The sequence below is a fragment of the Gallinula chloropus genome, assembly GCF_964237585.1.
Source record: "Gallinula chloropus genome assembly, chromosome: 3".
Lineage (NCBI taxonomy): Eukaryota > Metazoa > Chordata > Aves > Gruiformes > Rallidae > Gallinula > Gallinula chloropus.
In genome coordinates, this window is record NC_140087.1 from 1788264 (window position 1) to 1806756 (window position 18493).

Below are 18493 nucleotides of genomic sequence, written 5' to 3' on the forward strand. Positions count from 1 at the left end.
TTTAAGTACCATCTTCAAGATTTCCTCCTTCTTTACTACATCAGGTCACAAGCTGAATAACCTTCGTTTTAACCAGCTGATCCTTGAGTTTGGAGTATTACCGAGTCAGGGAGACAGACTCCAACCTCATTAAATGGACTAGAAATACATTCTTAACTCAAGTTTGAGTCCTCAGAACTGCTCCTTGACAAAGAAAGTGAAGAATATGGGAAAAGTAAACAAACTCAGCAAATTTGGTGAGTTTGAGATGGTGTCATTGTCAGGTAATAGAAGTTCTATGAAATGAAATTAATTCAGGGCTTAATATCAATGCTGAGGCAGAACCCCCCCATTTTCATTTTCCCAAAAATCAATGATGTCATCACTCTTCTGCCACACTACCATCCACAATGCTTCTTAAATAACAGCCTTGCCAGATACATTACTACAGATGTTATCCATTTAACAAGGGCATGTTTTGAATGGAGAAACACGAAACAGAGCAACAATCATCAGAATATTCTCTGTTTCTCTGAGAAATTATACTCCATTATTTGTTCTCTTTACACATGGTTAGAATTAGGCAGGATTCACCCTGTGGAAAAGAAATAGAAAAGAAGAAAACAAAATCCCATCTCCACTCCAAAGGTCATCTTACTGAGCAAGAGTGCTTACCGAATTGGCTTGCTTCCGAGCTTGGTTTATCAGCTCTTTTATCTGAGAAATGTTTTTCCCTAAGTTATCCTGAAGTTCTTTGATTGGCTTGATTTTGTCTAGCAGGCGATCTGCTTCCTTTTCTAGGGTTTTAATACTGGAATCTGCATCAGCAACTTCACAAGAAAGAAACAAGCAGAGTTTTAGAGTAATTATACATTGCAATAATAAAATCCAAGAAAATTCTGCATACGCAATACTCAGGTGATTGTATATGCTGCTGTGATGTACACACAGATGAGGAAGCCACCTGAACAGAATATAATTTAAGAATATTTAGAAACCAAGTAAAGTAGCAATGGTAGCAAACACAAGAGTTAAAGCCGGATTTTGAAGCAGTAACTATGCTTCAGGTCAGGGTGATGACAATGGAAAACATTTACTGTAACACAATACACTTATGAATAAAATAATGACTTTTTGAAAAACTCCAGTTTTGAAGGAAAATGCTAGATTAATGAAAACTGGTTAGTTCCATTAGTAATTTATGAAAGCAGGGCAGAATTAACCTGAAGTTAATTCTTGAATTAATTCTAAAGGCCACAACTAAAAAACTGTTTTATTCTGGTCACAAGTTTAACATATGTACTGGAAGCAGATTAATGAATTGGGGCAGTAAACTGCAACTACTTTTTGATTTTTTTTTTCAGGTGAAATTAATAATTTCACAAAGATCTTTTTCTTCCTTTTCTCTAAGCATAAAATGATTTTTTCTTTTTGCCTCTCAACATACAAGCAGTGAGCCATGCCTTCTCTTGGGCACTTCAGCAGGTCTAAGGATTGGAACACTTGGCTGGCATGAGAGGATGGGTTGTGTGGATGACACTGAAAGGGACAAACCTGCATTTACAAGAAGAATGTATAATGAAATAATGATAATAATGATAATGACAATAATAATACTTAGACAAAGCATGAACATCAATACATCTGGTTTTTGAATAGTCACCCAGACACTGACAGCAAACCTTCAAGATGTTCCTTAAGGTTTCACACAAATGAAAGCAGTTACCAAGCTACCTTCTCTCAGAGCCTGCAAAAAGCAACTTTTTAACTATTTCAATGAATGTAAACTGTAGAGCACCATGCAGAAGCTTTGGTGGTGAGCACTGAGCCATTGCTTACTGGAAAAGGCACAGTAAAAGCAGCAACAGAAGAAAAAAGTACGTACTGATTTCTGAAGGCAAGATATGGAGACAAAGAAAAGAGAAAAACAGAAGGTAACGTCAGAAAAAATAAATCTAAACACAAATATAAAGTAAATTAAGGAACAGAATTAATCTAGAAAATAACTGCCTTTTATATATTGCATATCTGCATAATGAGGATTCAGAGACTGAACTCTGACATACGAGAGAGGCTATGTCTGCTTTAGCATGCTGTCATGAGTACCAACTTGCTATATACATTTGGAGTGGTTTACTCTGCATTTACTTTAACCTTGCTCTGTATTCCAAGTATCCATTAGCAGTTGAAGAGTGGTAAAAATGCACTTCTGAAGAACATCTTTCAGCTAAGCTTTGTCTGACATGAAAGAGTCTGCAAGTGTTAAGACCAGTCCTCAGTGTGAACCAAATAATGGTGACTGGGGACAATTGAAAGATTCAGTTCTAAGTTATTGCTCCTGATATCAATTAAAATGTTAACATACACATAGTCTTAGAATACTTGGGCTAGGAGAGATGCCACAGACCAGTCCCAGCAATGCCAGGAAACTATCACTTTTAGGCCAGTTCACAGCAGATTTTTACTACCCTACTGTTTTTTACTACCCTACCGTCGTAGTTCTTCTTGTTCCATAACCCACCATACTCTAACCACACTCTTTCAATTAATAAGTATTTTTCATATTGTCTACACTAGGATGCATCAGTCTGCCTGGTGGGGATTATACCCGGGGCTCACGCATGTACCTCAGTCAGTGAGGAATCAGGAATTTGCAATAGGCAGGCAATGACAGTCATTGGGTTTAACTTCTTTCACTGGTACAACTACAATTTAACAAGGGTGTTTGTCCATACGTTGCAGTTTTGCATGGCTGGGTTCTGGTGGAGGAGGGGGGCTGCAGGGGTGGCCTCTGCAAGAAGCAGCCAGAAGCTCTCTGCAGGCCTGACAGAACAAACACCAACCAGCTCAAGGCCGGACCCGCCACTGATGAGCGCTGAGCCCAGCAGCAACGCTCACAACACTTCTGTGATTCACATTTAGGAGGAAAAAAACCTGCAAGCAGACACCTTTTGCTACCAGAAAAGGGAGTGAGATGTAAGATACTTTGCAGACAAAAAGGTCAGTGAAGAAGAGAGAGGGAGGAGGCACTGTAGGCACCAGAGAGAAAGATTCCCCTAGAGCCTGTGGAGAAGACTATGGTGGAGCAGGTTGTGCCCCTGCAGCCCACGGAAGAGGACGAGGAGCAGAGACCCCACCTGCAGCCTGTGGAGAGTCTCCACACTGGAGTGTGTGGAGACAGATAGAAGATGCTGCCACCCACATTAGAGCAATATCCTGGCAGGACCTGCAGCCTTAGGAGAGAGAGGCCCACGCCAGAGCAGGTTTGCAGGGGAACTTGTGACTCCATGAGGGACCAGGCTGGGGCAGTCTGGGTCTGAGAGATTGCACCTCACAGAAGTGACCCACTCTGGGGCAGTTGGTGAGGAGCTGAAGCCCCGTGGGAAAAGGATTCATGCTGGAGAAGTTTGTAGAGGACTGTCTCCCATGGGTGGGACCTCACACTAGAGCAGGGGAGGAGTGTGAGGAGTGCATGCCTCCCCTCTCACCCTCCTGCCGTTAAGAAGGAAAAGTGAGGAACTGACTGAAACCCCCATCCCCATCGTCCCCTGTGACACCTCAGGGTGGAAGAAGGGAGCAGAATCATGACTAAAGTGAAGCCTGCTAAGAAGGGAGGGGTGGGAGGAGGTGCTTTAAGATCTCATTATCAGACTCTGGTTTCACTGTGTGTGTAGTGTACTAAATTAGATTCCTTTCTGTCCTCACTCTGTGTTGAGTCTGTTTTGCCTGTGATGCTGATTGCAGAATGATCTCTCCCTGTCCTTATCTAACTCCTAAGTTTCTCAAAATACATTTTCTCCCCTGTCCAGATGAAAAGGTGAGGGATGGAGCGACTTTGGTGGGTGTCTGGCCTCTAGCCAGGGTCAAACCACCACACCACAGAATGAAAATGACAGCCTCCTAAAGTGGATGATTTGAGGTATCCATCAATCTGACAACAATCTGGGGAACCCAGGTTAGCTGAGGAATTAGTCCTTCAGTAATTTTGTAACAACCCTGTGGTTTTGTGGTCAGTCCTAGCTGCATGCTGCTATATACATGCTAGCAATCTAAAGAATTTTTTTTTTAGAATTTTATCCATCATAACCAAAGGGAAAATGCTAAAGGAGTTGTCATATTTGACAATAGAATTTGCTGTCAACTCCCTCTAACCCCGTACAAAAAATCCTATTCAGAGGTTCTCCATTTTCTCTTTCTTCTTAAAACTGTCTTCAGTGTTCTACCAAAAATAGAAAAGTGTATGAAAGAAGTCATGCATTTCTTCCAGAACAGATTATCTGGCTGTGTGAAGACAGGGTTATTGCATAGAATTTTGCTTGAATCAAGGGGTGAATTGCCGGTCAAAATCTTTGATTATTCATCTCCTAAATACTGTGAAAAGTAGCCTGCAGAATAAATCCATCCACTACATGTTCATCCCGCTGACATTAGCTTTTTTCCCAACTACTAGCAGCAGTCATTAAGATTTAAAATTCTTTTTATATATAACTCCCATGAAATGGAAGTGATGGAGATTCCTTTTATCCCAGCATACTGTAGTAACACTATGGGAGTGACATTATGGAGTGTCTCTGTTTCATTTTGAGATAGGAAATGAAAACCAAAAACTGAAAAAAAAAAAACCCAAAACCCTTCCCCAAACAACCCAAAAGAGAACTTACCATTCTTGACAGGATCCTTCACAACAGCGTTTGTTTTTGCCACATCATCTGCAAGTTTACTGTAGTTATTTCTCAAGCCCAGGAGATTTTGGTTGAGGTCTTTAATCTGGGCCAGGACGTCATTTGCAGTATCATTGGCTTGTCTTGCTTTGTCTTTGGCTGCCTGTACCTTTATTGCTGTATCTGTGGGTACAAGAGGATAATGAAATGACTGCCTGGAGTACAAAAGGTTCTTCACACATCTTAAGAACAAAGTTGGGTCAAAATGCTACCATCTTAAATTGAGTAGTTCTTTGAGAGCTCTGACTTCACCTGTTGCAAGGCATTACTAGTTGTAAGTGTGGATTGTGGAATCTGGCCTTTGAGACATCATGTGCACCTAAATAAGAGAAAATGCTTCAGCTCCATTTGGATGTAAAAAATAATTTTTATTAGGTAAATTTTTGAGCACTTTTGTTACTGCTGATTAACATCTGATCAAGTATCAGATATAATATTCGATACTTGTAAGAGAACTAGGACTTTCAATGTTCTGTTGTACAGAGCACACACACATCTAACTGCACGTGTTTCAGCTGAAACTGTGACAAATAATCTTGTGAATCAGGAAACCAAGGGTTCGTTGACTGAATGAATCACATTCATCCATAGCCTTCCTGTTTCTGAAGTTTTGGCTCTGAAAAGCCCCCAAAACACAATACCTTGAAAATACAACTTAACTTTTAATAAAGCATTACCAGCATCAGTACTGACAAGTGAAAGAAAAGAGAGCTCTGATTGCCTTTTTCCTCTGTCTTTTTTCATCATCTCTAAGTATCTCTTTTTGAGGCCATTCTTTGAGGTCATGCACCTTTCTGGTAGAGTGAAAGTTGGAGTTGTTATGTTACTTCTCTCTACTGGCCACAAATTATATTTAGTTTCAGCCACACTTTAAATTATGCCAATCCCTGCACAGGCAGCTCCTTGTCCATGGGGTGATCTACCCATCTACCCCATTTTGAATCTCTGTTTTTATTGGGTATTAGTATAAAATGGACATGAGAATTACTAATTTAATCCGCTCTCTGCTTTCATGAATCCTTGAAGAAAAAGAAATATGACAGGGTCATTTCCTTCCCCATCCTCATTGGTTATTCCCTTGTTGGACAACTAATTTACTGCATTTTCTTACCCATGCCATTTATTTGCTCTGAATTTCATTTTTAATATGTATCTACTTGTTTAAATGAGTGTCCTTGTCCCAAGAGCAAGCGGCCTGTAACTCTAATCTGACAGGACTTTATTACATTGCTAATGGTTGCATATTTCATGTTTCTTTTACTTGTTTCACATTTAGTATTCCTTATCCTAAGGTCAACTGGCATTAGAGGTCCATTTTGTTTGACTGAGACATCTATCTGTGTACAAGAAGATTAACAGTCATGTCAATATCTGTGGCCAAAACCCAGGAAGTGGAATAAGATGAGCATGACACATTAAAACAAATTTTTGTGAATGGCTGATTTCAAGGCTCACTAAACATAAACCAAACTTTTCAGTTATCTGGTATCTTGAAGCCACAAAAATGTGCAAGACGAATAGTAAATTGCTTTTCATGCCAAGTTTCACTTGCAGTCTGAACCTTCCAGACCATCACAAATCAGACAGGATATAGATTTTCCTTTAGAGGCTTTTCTTAAGGTAAATCTTCAGTTATAAAGAGCTCCTTTGAGAAAAAAAAGTCATAGTAAATCACATTGACAAAAACCTTCTTATTTTCTAAAGCAACGATTCAGTTTATCATTGTTCATTATAATGAAACTACATCACAGCTCCTTGCCTCTTGCTACCACAACACAAAGTAGCCAACATCCCAGGACTCTGGGATTTTAATGACCATTACAGATTTTTTTAAAATCTTTTTTGGCCTTATAGAATTAGGAACTTCAGATACTTTGTCCCAGTTCTAACCAATCTACAGCCTAAACAAGATATACAACATCAGACAGTGACTGGAAATAATACTGCAGCATAAGTCAATGAGAATGTGGTAGAGAGGTGAGACAAGACATAGCAAATTTCATCCTGCCTTCTCTGTAACATCAGTAAGTCTTGGGTTAAATTATGCTTGTTAATTTATACCGATTAATTAAACAGTAGCTTCATAAAAAGGCTTTTCACTTTTAAAGAAAAGTCTATTTGTCTCAGAGGGTATCATAATTCCTGACATCATAGCTCTTTTCTTTCTGAAACCTTTTGCAAACTGCAGTAGGATGGTACCTTTTCCTGCCCAACTACAAACTGATACCATATATCTGTTTTCAGTTCTCCTTCTGACCTTGCTCATCTTTGTCTTACTACAGGGGCCAATGGTCAAAGGTGACACAGTGTGGATGCAGGCAAAGATTAATCAGAGAGATATCGTGTGATGGAAAATGAAAAAAAGCAGGAATGAGTCAAGGGTTGCCACACTTTTCCAGCTTACCGTTAGGAATGGCTGACAGCTTTCCCAAGGTTTCATTAAGAGCTCTCAGGAGTATGGAATTCTTCTCATCAGCATCTTTCAGCCTGTTCTGCATGCTGTCCAGGTGATCCACATTTTCTATAGAAAGTGCACAGAGTACAGAAACTTTAACTCTTTGTTTCCACTAGCCTTTCTTTGCATGCAGTTTGAAATGCATAACAATGAGCAAGCCGTTTATCACTAAGTTACTATACTGAGTAAATGAGGAAGCCTGGTTAAAGTAGTTGGAGGGTTGAGTCTGAAGTTCACTGTTGATCACCTTCTGTTTCTTTAAGATCCCTACTTCCACGGTATCTAAATGCTTAAGTTCCTTCTACTTAAGGATTCTACTTGAATATTTATGAAGGGTTTTCCTAAGGTGCCAGAGGAAACAAAAAAAGGACAATCACAGATGTTGTGTTTTATGCAAATTCACACAATGACCTGCTAATAGATTCAACAACTGTTTAGTCATAGCTTCTGATTCCTAGATTAAACTGCTGCTGGAGTTTTCCTCTTAAGGAGGTTGTCTGGGATGAATGATTAGAACATAATGTGAAAGTAGCAAGATGGATCAAGTCAGTTTACTGTTGCAATTGGACTGGCCAGAGCCCAGTTCTCCAGATTTTCTTAAAGGTAACCAACGCTGACTTAACATTTGAGGAAAACATATGAGATCACCCCAGTAAATGGAAAAAACCCACTTAGTATATAAAAGTCCAAATGAGTAATTTGTTCAAACTGAAGAAGTACAAACCAAAGGCACAGATGTGTTCTATTTGGTACATTACAGACAAAACTGATGCAATCCTTTACAGGTAAATTCCTATTCTTCATCAGTCACTTTGAATAAAGTATATCTAGCAGAGCACTAATGTTTCAAACTCTCAAAAGTGAGATTCCAGCTAAGTTTTATGGCTATTTAAACAGACATTTTTTCCAAATTTAGAAGTAAATTTTGGCACAGAAAATGCTTGAACTACTATCTTAGGGGACACTCTTCATCATTTCTTCGTATTGATGTGGAACTCTTTGGAACAGACAGCTGGCAATGTCTTACCTTAAAGGCATGTCCTTTTGGAAACTAATTCAACAACACTGTGCTTTGATAGCAGAAAAAGGAGACTAATTTGTAGAAAAGGAGTTTAGGATACAAATGATGACTGTGGCCTTCAGATATGTGACAGGTTATTGAAAATAAACTCCTAGGTTTTGGATATTTATCCAAGTAGATACTGGTGCATAGGAAAATAGTGGAGATGAGGTTTTGTGGTGATTTATAGTCACATACTTGTCCAAACAAAAAAGGTTCTCTTTTTTTAAGACACAATAATTAGATGTATCATTGGTACTCCAGCACCTCTGACAGCATCAGGGCTCTAACCCTTTTGTGAGAAAATAAGCAGAATAACAGGTTGTGGATCACATTCTGCAAATTCTAAAGGCAAGGCTTCTTAAAACTAGATGTGGAAGAAGCAATTTGTAATGAGAAAAATCAAGCAAAATCTGTATTACATGCAAGATATCACTAACTAACTCTTCCAAGACTGAAACAGTGGATGGAATTTAAATGAGAATCATACTTTTGTTGTTAGACCCTTTGAAATGTAATTCAGAATGAAATCTGTTTGTATTATTGAAATTAGAGCAACACAGAGGACTGCAGGAGTGCCTGGAGGTAAGCCTTCACTCCCATGAAATGTCCTGCAGAGGCAGTTATCACTAAGCTGGGAAGAATCATATAAATTCTAAGATCACACTTCTCCTCCAAAACACCTTTATTTTTAAACGGGAGGTTTTGTCTCCACTGATAAATGAGGCTACTGGTAATGTGAGGATGAACTCTCGAGATTCCAGTTTTACATGCTCTGAGGCTGTATCCAAGTTCATTTCTTGTTAAGCATCAACACCAACAAACCTGTTTTAATTTCCTCCATTTAATTCGGAAATGATGGTCTGCCTGATATTTCCTTGGTGTCTCTGGTGCCTTTTGGAGTGCTAATGTTTATAAAGTGTGTTAATATTGCTGAGGTATTTTATCCATTTGTGGTGGTGGTGTACTAACTTTGTTGCACAGCCCTAAATTATCTCTTTTTCTCCTCTTTACTCTGCCAGATCCAACATTACACTAATTAATCCCCAGTTATGTTTCGGAAGAATCATGTCTCCAGACTTCTGTTTTCAGCTTTGTAACCATAGCAGCAAACTGATTTTTATGGATTTTAATAAGGGAAGTTTCTTCAGAACTTCTGGAATTTAATACTGAGGCTCCACCTGTTTAATTTTTTTTTTCAATTCCACAAATGCATTTTAACTGCATTTTTTTAAATATTACAATAATAAAGCTATGATTAAGTGCCCTGGGGGAGGCTCTTACACAAAGAAAAGTGAGGAGACACTAGTGCCCATGTCTGCTTTTTGAGGAAGTTGTTCATTTTGCAGAGTGATATTAAGATGAAGTTATATTTTAGAAGTACCTTCGCATCCTGTGATCCAGATGGCTTCTTCACTGAACACTGAGCTAATTTTGTGTATGAATCACAGACTGAGCTGACTTCACCTCAGCTTTTCTGCATCCTTTAATTATTAGCATTTATGAAAAATGGTGGAACTGTGTTTGAAGGCCTGAGATCCCCCAGTTAATCACAGAGGCTGGACAAAGTACAGGCAGCTACAATCTCAGTTTTCCCAAACTACGCATTTTATCTGACTTGGAAGAGGTTAGTGGGTCTGCACTGAGAGATGTCGGCACCATCAACTGACATGAAAGTGCAGGTTGAGGACTATCTGGAGAATTTTCTCTCAATCCTGTTTCTGCATGAAGCTGGCCCCTGATGCCAACCAATGCACTGTTTATTGTTCAAATCAGCACACCTATTCATGTATCACTGACTCTAAACCCTAAAGAGTAAGCATGATCCTGAAGAAGCTTTAGGTTTTCTGACTTGGTTAACATGAACAAAGACTTTCAATTTGTGTTTGTATTTCTGTGGTTAAACACAGCATTACAGAGTAAAGCAACATCCTTTTTTCCTCTAAGTGAATCTACTAAGTCAAATGAAAATAATAAAACCCCCTCTACACTCATATATTTCATTAAGAACTCACTTAAGAGCTCAGATAATTACTATTTATACACAGTGATCTATTTTTGCAAGAGACAAGTATTTACAAGTGTTTGCAGATCACACACATTGGTGTCACTGGTTAATTACTGATGACATGCCACCATTGCAACGCTCATGGAAACAGATGTCTTGACATAGTAGGACCAAATGCAGTTTTCCACGTGAAACTCTCCAAGAAGATATCCAGAGGGCTATGCTACACAATGCATAGCCCACAAAACCAGAATAAACATGGATATCTACCAAGGAGCAATATATGAAGCTGTTTTTATTGAGTGGATGCCTAGAAATAAACTGGGAGTCACACACATCCCTTTCTGTTATCTTTGTTTTGCTTCCTCCAAGGAACATTCTTGTGCCCCACAGTCTCATGCTGTAAGGAGGAAGATGGGCTGCAAGCTACACTTTCTCCCCCTTAAAAACTGGAAGACTTAGAAACTGGAAAACATAGGCAAGAGGTATAATTAGAGATGCAGCTAATGATGGCTGACTTTTTAAAAAAAGCCTACTTTCAGCACTGACTGCAGTTTTGGAGTGAACATTATGTTGGTCATCAAACTCAGGCAGTGATTTGCTGAGTGCAACACGCGAGGCCAGCAAAAATGCAAAGCAGAGGAGAACACACAAACAGGGGATTCAGCCCTGCCTATCAGCTGGAAAAATGCTTTAGCTAAAAATAGTCACACGTTTTCAGACAAGACAGGTCCCCCTCAAGTTGTCAATTCGTAAGCAAAAGCAATGACACGAGCTAAATTCCAGTAGCCACCTGACAGCAGTCTCCAGCTGAAGAGGAATTTATACATCTTATTTTTGCTTTTCATTGATCAGTTTTGACAAAGTCTGTAGATAGTCTCAAATCTGCACCGGGGCGACTGTATTTTTAAAACAGTAAATTCAAAATTATAAGGAAGAAAAATTGCTCCTGGCAAACTGAAAATCCCTCAAGGCACAAAGAAAATGAAGCTGGCAGGAAGCAGCATTCACTCATTTGTAGCCGAAATTTCAAAACTCCTTCTTAGCCAGGGCACTACATACAGATTTTGCTTCTCCCACCAGGGTTATTCCTTCTAACTCCCAGCCCCACAGAGAGAGAAATGACTAAATCTCCATTTTAATAGCTTCTGTCAGAAGCTTTGCTTTGTAAGGACTGTTTCAGCAGTTTTTGGTGGTAATATAAAACATTTCCATGATTAACAGCCGTTTTATAACTAAAGTAATTGGCCACAAATCAGAAGAATGTCATAATGTGGCAAGAAAACACTCCAGCCTCCATCAGAGCCCAGCCTGAATTTCTGGTGTGTATATTAGTTGAGTGGCTTACGGGTCTTCATTACTTGAACTAATGTGCTACCTGTAGTGCAGCCAGAGAAACTTTAAACTACCAACTAGTTCTGTCTACCACATCTTTATTGGGTGACCATCATCCATCCTGCACTTCCAGTCCAGACTGAACAGGGTGGCTGAAATTATTGTTCTAATATTGTTCTATTTTACACTCAACTCTTGCTTTCTGTCCTGGAAACACCAAAACATCCAGAAGGGAATATGCTCATAATAACTAATAAAATCACCCTTTTGGAGCATAAAAAAGAAATCTACCATTATGATTTATTCTTACGCATCTGCACTCTGGGCACGATGCTACCCGATCTCTCTGGGTCGTGCTGTGGAGCAAGGGCTCCAGTATGCCTTTATCAGCTGCAAAAAGGCACACTGTGAAAAGTTCGGAGTGCTTGTCTGTATGGAGCACTTCACATTTAAAATGTATCAGAGAGCATGAGGAAAGCTCCATCTTATTACTTTTCGGGGTGGGGAAAGACCACAGGCAAAGCACTAATGTGTGTGTTGTAAGCACCGCTCCCTGCTTGCATGAGAATTGCTTTACCCATCTCCAGACTGTTTAGACCTTCACTTCTGAGTTATGAAACTGTTACCAACTTAAATTCTCCCTGGCATGAAATGGGAGCACAATGTCCTTTTTTTTCCACAAATCTCTGAAGTTATGTCTTGTTGAGGCTGTAATTCATTCATTTCTCAGGGTTAAACTGGACAGTGTAGTGGGCACGTGGAACTGACATATCTCCAAGCCCAGACACTATTTTATTTTGCCCTTGGAAACAGGGCCGTGTGCTCTATGGAACACATGATTACTCTTTTATAACGACCTCAGGAGTGCACAAAGCTATGGACTCTGCTCTGTGGCATCTATGCTGCCCAGAGGGATGCTGCAGCAGGGAAGAGGCAGCACTGCTGGCTCAGTGTTTCCTAGACACCAGCCACGGCAAACTGCAGCAGTGGCACTAACAGCATCCCCATGCATCCTACTTCAGCTGTGCTACTTAAATTGCATCCTAACCTCCTCCCGTGGTCTTTTTCTGCAACATATTTCCTGAAACATGCCCCTCCAGCCCTAAGCCTGCACCAAGTCTGTCAGTAAAGAGGCACCATAAAAAACACCCTAAATATATGTCCCAGATTTACTAGTAACTGCAGACACATTTTTTCCCCAGAGATGCTACAAGAAATCATAATAACACTTTCAAACAGTGTACAACAGTGAAATGTAATTAATGACCTTATGAAACATTATGGTTTACGACCTTATTAAACATAATGTTTGCTTGTTAACTAGCTCTGCAGTGGAAATCCTAAAGCTGCCAAAACTAAATGAAAGTGTAGTAGTGTCCAAAAGAGGACTCTAAGCTGTATGTATCTCCTCCTTTGTGCTGTATGCTTTTCGTAATGTACCTCCCAGGAGGCCAATGAAAATTTTGTGTGTTAAAAACCTGTGCCTTACTGTGAAATCCTGTCATGTTTCTGATAAAAAGTATTTTAACTACTCTAGCATGACAGGGAAGCATCAAGCATCATCACTGTGACAAGCAGTTTAAATCTCAAGATCGAATATTTACTGAGTGTGATTTTTCTAGTTCTGATGCCTGAACCAAACAAACAAAAACCCAGCTTGACTTTCAGATCCCATCAGGAGAAAAAAAAAATTCATTTCATAGCTGGGTTTCCCTGCTCACCTTTATTTCTTCCAAGTAATAAATCTATTTTCTCACAAAGGTTTTCAAGTGCTATGCTTTTCCCATCCTGGTGGTTAATTAAGTGTTAACCCTTCATTCAACTGAATTAGATTAAACTATAATGTATTCAGCATGGAAGAATTTTTCAAAAACTACAGTGACTGGACAGAAGCTTCTCAAAATATACACAGCAAAAGTTCAAATCACAAAAGGGAGGGGATTACTGTGTAGTAATCTGGAACAAACCACAAGGTTATCAACTTGAACTTACTCTGATTAACTAATCAGAACACTACTTGGCATTTGGATGAAAGACCTTCAAAATAGTTGTATGGAGGAGTCAGTTAATCCATCCTCCTCTCAGACTTTACCAGAGTCACAAAGCAGAGTTGCTTCCCTTGTTATGTGTAAAACCAAAGCAATTAAAGCAGCATCGTTTAACATTTTTCACAAAGGCAGATGTGTGAAACTCATTGTTGGCCCACTTGAAAGTGGGTATTTGTATCATGCTTATTTCCCCTCAGGTTTAGTTGAAATATTTTTTCTTTAACTCCATTCTAAGACTGCTGTGGAAGAAGAAGTGTTGAATACTGTTAAACAGATGCTTCATTAGTGCTGCAATAAGTATTTTCTTAGAGGACCTATAAAACAGTCAGTCTGGATAAAGATGCAAGAAATAAACTGCTTTTGGTTGCAATGATGAGAAGATCATTGAACCATAGGCTAAGAACAGATGTTTGTCCAAAGATCATTTTTCTCCTTTTGAGTGGCAGTTGTTCCTCACTGATGTTTGTCTAAGCTGTTTTCAATGATTTTCAAAGGGTGAATCTCTCTCATCTCCTCAGTGATCAATTCAGTACTTCTGCATTGTAATTACAAGGAAGATTTTCCTAATATGTGATCTGTGTCAGTGCATTTGATCTACATTAGTCACAGCTTCTTTGACAAGCCCTGACTTCACTGGAGAATATTGAATACCTACTCACTCATCTCTTTTTCAGTTTACAAATCTGCATTATTTAAATTTGTGTCCTCATCTGTCCATCAGAACTCCAACTCATCTTCATGAAGTCTTCAGGAGTTTCTGTAAACCACCTCAGTCCTCATGAAGTTCAGGGCTCAGGACTGTAGCCAGTAACTTGGCTAAAGCTCTAGGAACCCTGCACAGGGTGGAAGGATCATTTAATGGGGTTTTGAATGCCATGCCCCTATTATGCATTCCTTTGTGACATCTGCCTTTTCCACCTCTAATCCAGCACGAGCCATGCTTCTCTTTAATCTCACCCTAGAGAAGTGCTATTAAGACAATTGCTCCATATTCTGTGTTTCTGCAGCTAATTATTCAAGTATGCATGAAGCACCTCCTGTATGTCCATGCTGGCTACTGTCCTACCTTTTCACACTATGGCATTCACCAATAATACCCTAATTTATTAATGAGAAAATATTAAGAATCTTATAAGCACAGCCTGCCCTGAATCAGCAGCTTTTTCATCTTACCAAACAGCCTAGTTCAAATTCTGTTTTTCCCCCCAGTGAAACATATTGACTAGAAATTAAAGATGTTGTGTTTTTCAGTGGGAAAGCAAAGTATTTAGTTTGGAAACTACAAACTTTACGATTTAAGCTGCATTTAGACAGGTATTTATGCTTTAGCAACAAAGAAATGTTGTGTGTGTGTGTTCTCTAGAGACATGTTTTTAGTTTAATTTTTTAAAGAAAACACTTAGCAATTCCCTCCCATTACTCTCTGTTTGGCAAACATCTTCATTCTACCTCCTCATGCTTCTCTTTCCCATAAGCATCCTGAAGAGAAGTGGTGCCTTGGACTGCTATTGCAAACCCTGCTTCTGTATTGGCAACAAGAGAATACTGGCAATTTCTGCTGGACCATTTGGTAAATCAGAGCCAGTACTTCCATCCCTCTCTCCTCCCCACTTTCTCTTGCCCTTACTTTAGTTAGGGGGAGAAGACCAAGGCTCCACCCTCCTCAGCCTTCTTGTCCAAGAAACAGACAGAAGGGACAAGCATCCCTGACAATGCCTGAACCCAAAACAGGAGAATATTTTCCATTGATACATTTTTTCAGTTTCAAATTAGATAACAAATTATACTTTTTTCTACTGATACAGCTTCTGCATACTGGAAGCACAGCAGTCTCACACTGTTGGGCTGAAGGGCTTATACTGTACATACCTTTAACATCATTTTCTGACCTCTTGGCTTCATTAAGGACCCTGAAGCTTTTCTGAAGAGCGCTCTTGGCACCATCCTTCAATGATCCTTCAGGACCAGATGTCTGTAGACAAACAAGCAGTGTCATACATACAGGAAAGTATGAAGACATATAAGATATATGAGGATGATCTAAGTGAACAGTCATCTAGATTTTTAAGTGCACGTCAGTGTGCTCCGAATTATGTCCCACTGCTGTTATATTGGCCTACAAGAGGGGCAAAAACAATTCTCTAATGAATATCCTTCTGTTTTTGTGGGAAGCCAAATGTCCTTCAGAATACCAGTGATGACTTCAATAAAAAGAGAATGTTTCTAGTGTTAAAGAAACAGGTTTGACTCTGGGAGCAAAACTTCTTCCAAACCAAACAAAAAGATATTTCAATTTGAACAGGGATTTCTCCCTCCAGCTCTTCACACACCACCATGCAACACAGTATTTCTCCCTAACAGCAGCTACAGTACCTTTAGAAGTCAGGCTGGATGTGATGATCAATATTCTAATATTGACAGCAGAGTTGTCTTTGTGGTTAAATTCAAGAACTGTTATTGCTAAGCCACTAAAGAAAATGTGATATAAAAGCAATAGAGCTTACCAAGAAGGGAAAACTGCAGTTAATTGGAAAGAGTTTTGTTACTAAATAAATATCCTTCATCATACCATGCTGCTTAAAGACCTTTCTTTTGAAAAACATCCATCTCTATCTTCAGTGCAGAGATTGATCAATAGATGGAATGATTTTCTAAATTAGATTAGTATTTTCAGTTGGTAGGAAATGCTTCAGGTTCTGAACCACTTACTGTTTCAGCTTGTAAGACTGAACTCAGGTCACACATCATACTGAACACATTTCTTTGAGAATACTCCTGACAGCCAGATAACATTCTATATTAGTCATGGGTCAGAGCCTGGTAACTAGTATGTAATTAATAAGCAGCTACTTTTCATTTTCCAGGGCAGCTACATATACTCAAAAATTAACTGGTGTCAATTAAATGACACAGCTATTATTGCTGTTCATTATTTATGTAATGAGCAAGCGCAGAGGTGGTACTTCTTATACTACTGAATCCTTGTTGGTTTTCGACGACATTGTACAAACTATATATTGGACTTGCCAGTCTCCTGTTCTTTTCAAAATCTTAGGGAATACTTGGGATCCTTTCAAAATTCAAACCCAAGTTCTATTTGTTTTTGTTTGTTTTTGTTATAGGATATCTCATGGCACATGTTGCCATGCCACAGGGATATAGTTATTAAAGATTTCCTGTATGAAATACAGGATGTAGATGTACGCTTAACTTTCATGACAAGCAAAGTGGTTTTAAGAAGTAAGGCCAAGGCACACCTAACTGCCGTATTTCATCTGGAACATGAAGCTGTGTGCACAAAATCCTTTCAACAGAAACAGAAATTCAAAAGATTAAGAAAATTAGTTTCTTATAGATTTTCTTTATCACATTATAGAAGCAGTACTGGTAATAGGGAACTACATATTAACCCCTTCCCCCCAAAAAAACACCCTAAACCAACAAACCCAAAACCTCTCCAGCTAAGCAAAAGACTGTTCCTGCAGGAAGAATGCTTTGCCAGATTTCGTGGCAGATGCACCTGTCAGACCAGATGATACTTTTCCTTTTCCAGGGTATGATCACTTTGTGACCAGGGATTTCAGAAATAGTGATTGCTATTATTGTTGAATGACTAGGCAGAGTTTCCTGGCTGTTCAAGTAGCTTATATACAATACACTGAAGTTGGAATGCCAGATTACAATGCGGTACCAAGAACTTCATCAAATCAGGGACAATAATTGGCCATGGGCTGGCAATTAGTCAGAGACTAATTTTGCAGAAAGGACATTTTTTAGAATGTTCATGAATGGCTGTAAACCATATTGCCCAGATCTGATGACATGTTGGAGACTTTGGTCACAGGCAGAGACAGACCTCCAGGAATGGATGCAAATGCACCAGCACAGTTTTCAGGGTCACATACATGAGCTTGCAGGCGTACAAGGTATTTTATAAAATGATAATTGACATCAGTTAAAAATAGTTCTGCTTTACTCTTAAACTACTTTCTTTTCACATACACGTGGGGTTTTTTGGGAAGCTTCACCTATGCAAGAATTAGGACCAGTCTTGAAGACCGCTGGGCATCCTGAAGTAGCAAAATGTTATGAATGACTTGCACCTCAGGACATCCTCACAAGGAGGATGGTTAGGCAGCTTTATGCCATTACTACATATGGAAACCTAGACACCCAGCTGTTGGGGTACCACTACAAAGAAAGTCAAAAGCAAAGATGGAGTTAGAACCTAAAAACCTAACACATCCCCTGTGGTTCCAGTTACCAGCCTATAAGCCCTCACTAGAAAGCCTAAGAAGAATCACACTTTTTGAAGATGTATTAGAAAACTATGATTCTGATCTGTGAGACACAAACTGGATCTGTTAACACAACTCCTCTCTTCAGTCAGTTACTGCCTTGGCAAAGTAATGGGATGTTGAAGCTACTTGAATGCTAGAGATTTCTCATCTGTGATAAATTTAATTTGCTGTTAAAGGGGAGAGCAAATCCATCATAAAAAGCTCGGGAGGAATTTTTCTGTCATATTTTTAATACATTTTTTTCAAGTCATTTATCAGGCTTCCTGTAATCACGATGGATTTTAAGCGTCTTTTCGTTCTTGCTTTTAGCAACCATTAGCTTAATTTGAAAACAAAGTAATTTTCCCATTACAAACCAAAAAATAAAAAGAAAACCCAGATATCACTAACACTCTTGTAAATTATTCACTCCAGTGACGTATCGGGTGGAATCCAGAACTCAGTCTTGTTCCTGCCATCTCTAGTTCAAGCACCAGCTTGCTGTTGTTGGGAAACTTTCCCCCTCTGCCCCAAAATTATAACTGGTCCATGGGAAAGGCTAGGCTCAGACATGCATCTGAACTTCAGCACTTCTCTCTTTCATCTG

The 18493-nt window shown here is 39.2% G+C and overlaps 1 protein-coding gene across 1 annotated transcript in view; it reads right to left on the minus strand.

Moving 5' to 3' along the window:
• Positions 1–18493, minus strand: part of LAMA2 (laminin subunit alpha 2) — a gene marked incomplete at its 5' end in the record, with an annotated part of 363202 nt that overhangs the window by 46532 nt on the left and 298177 nt on the right. The window contains 4 exons of the mRNA XM_084261417.1: positions 655–809; positions 4641–4823; positions 7105–7221; positions 15476–15578. Coding sequence (XP_084117543.1) covers positions 655–809; positions 4641–4823; positions 7105–7221; positions 15476–15578 — 558 coding nt within the window. The remainder of the gene's footprint in view (positions 1–654; positions 810–4640; positions 4824–7104; positions 7222–15475; positions 15579–18493) is intronic.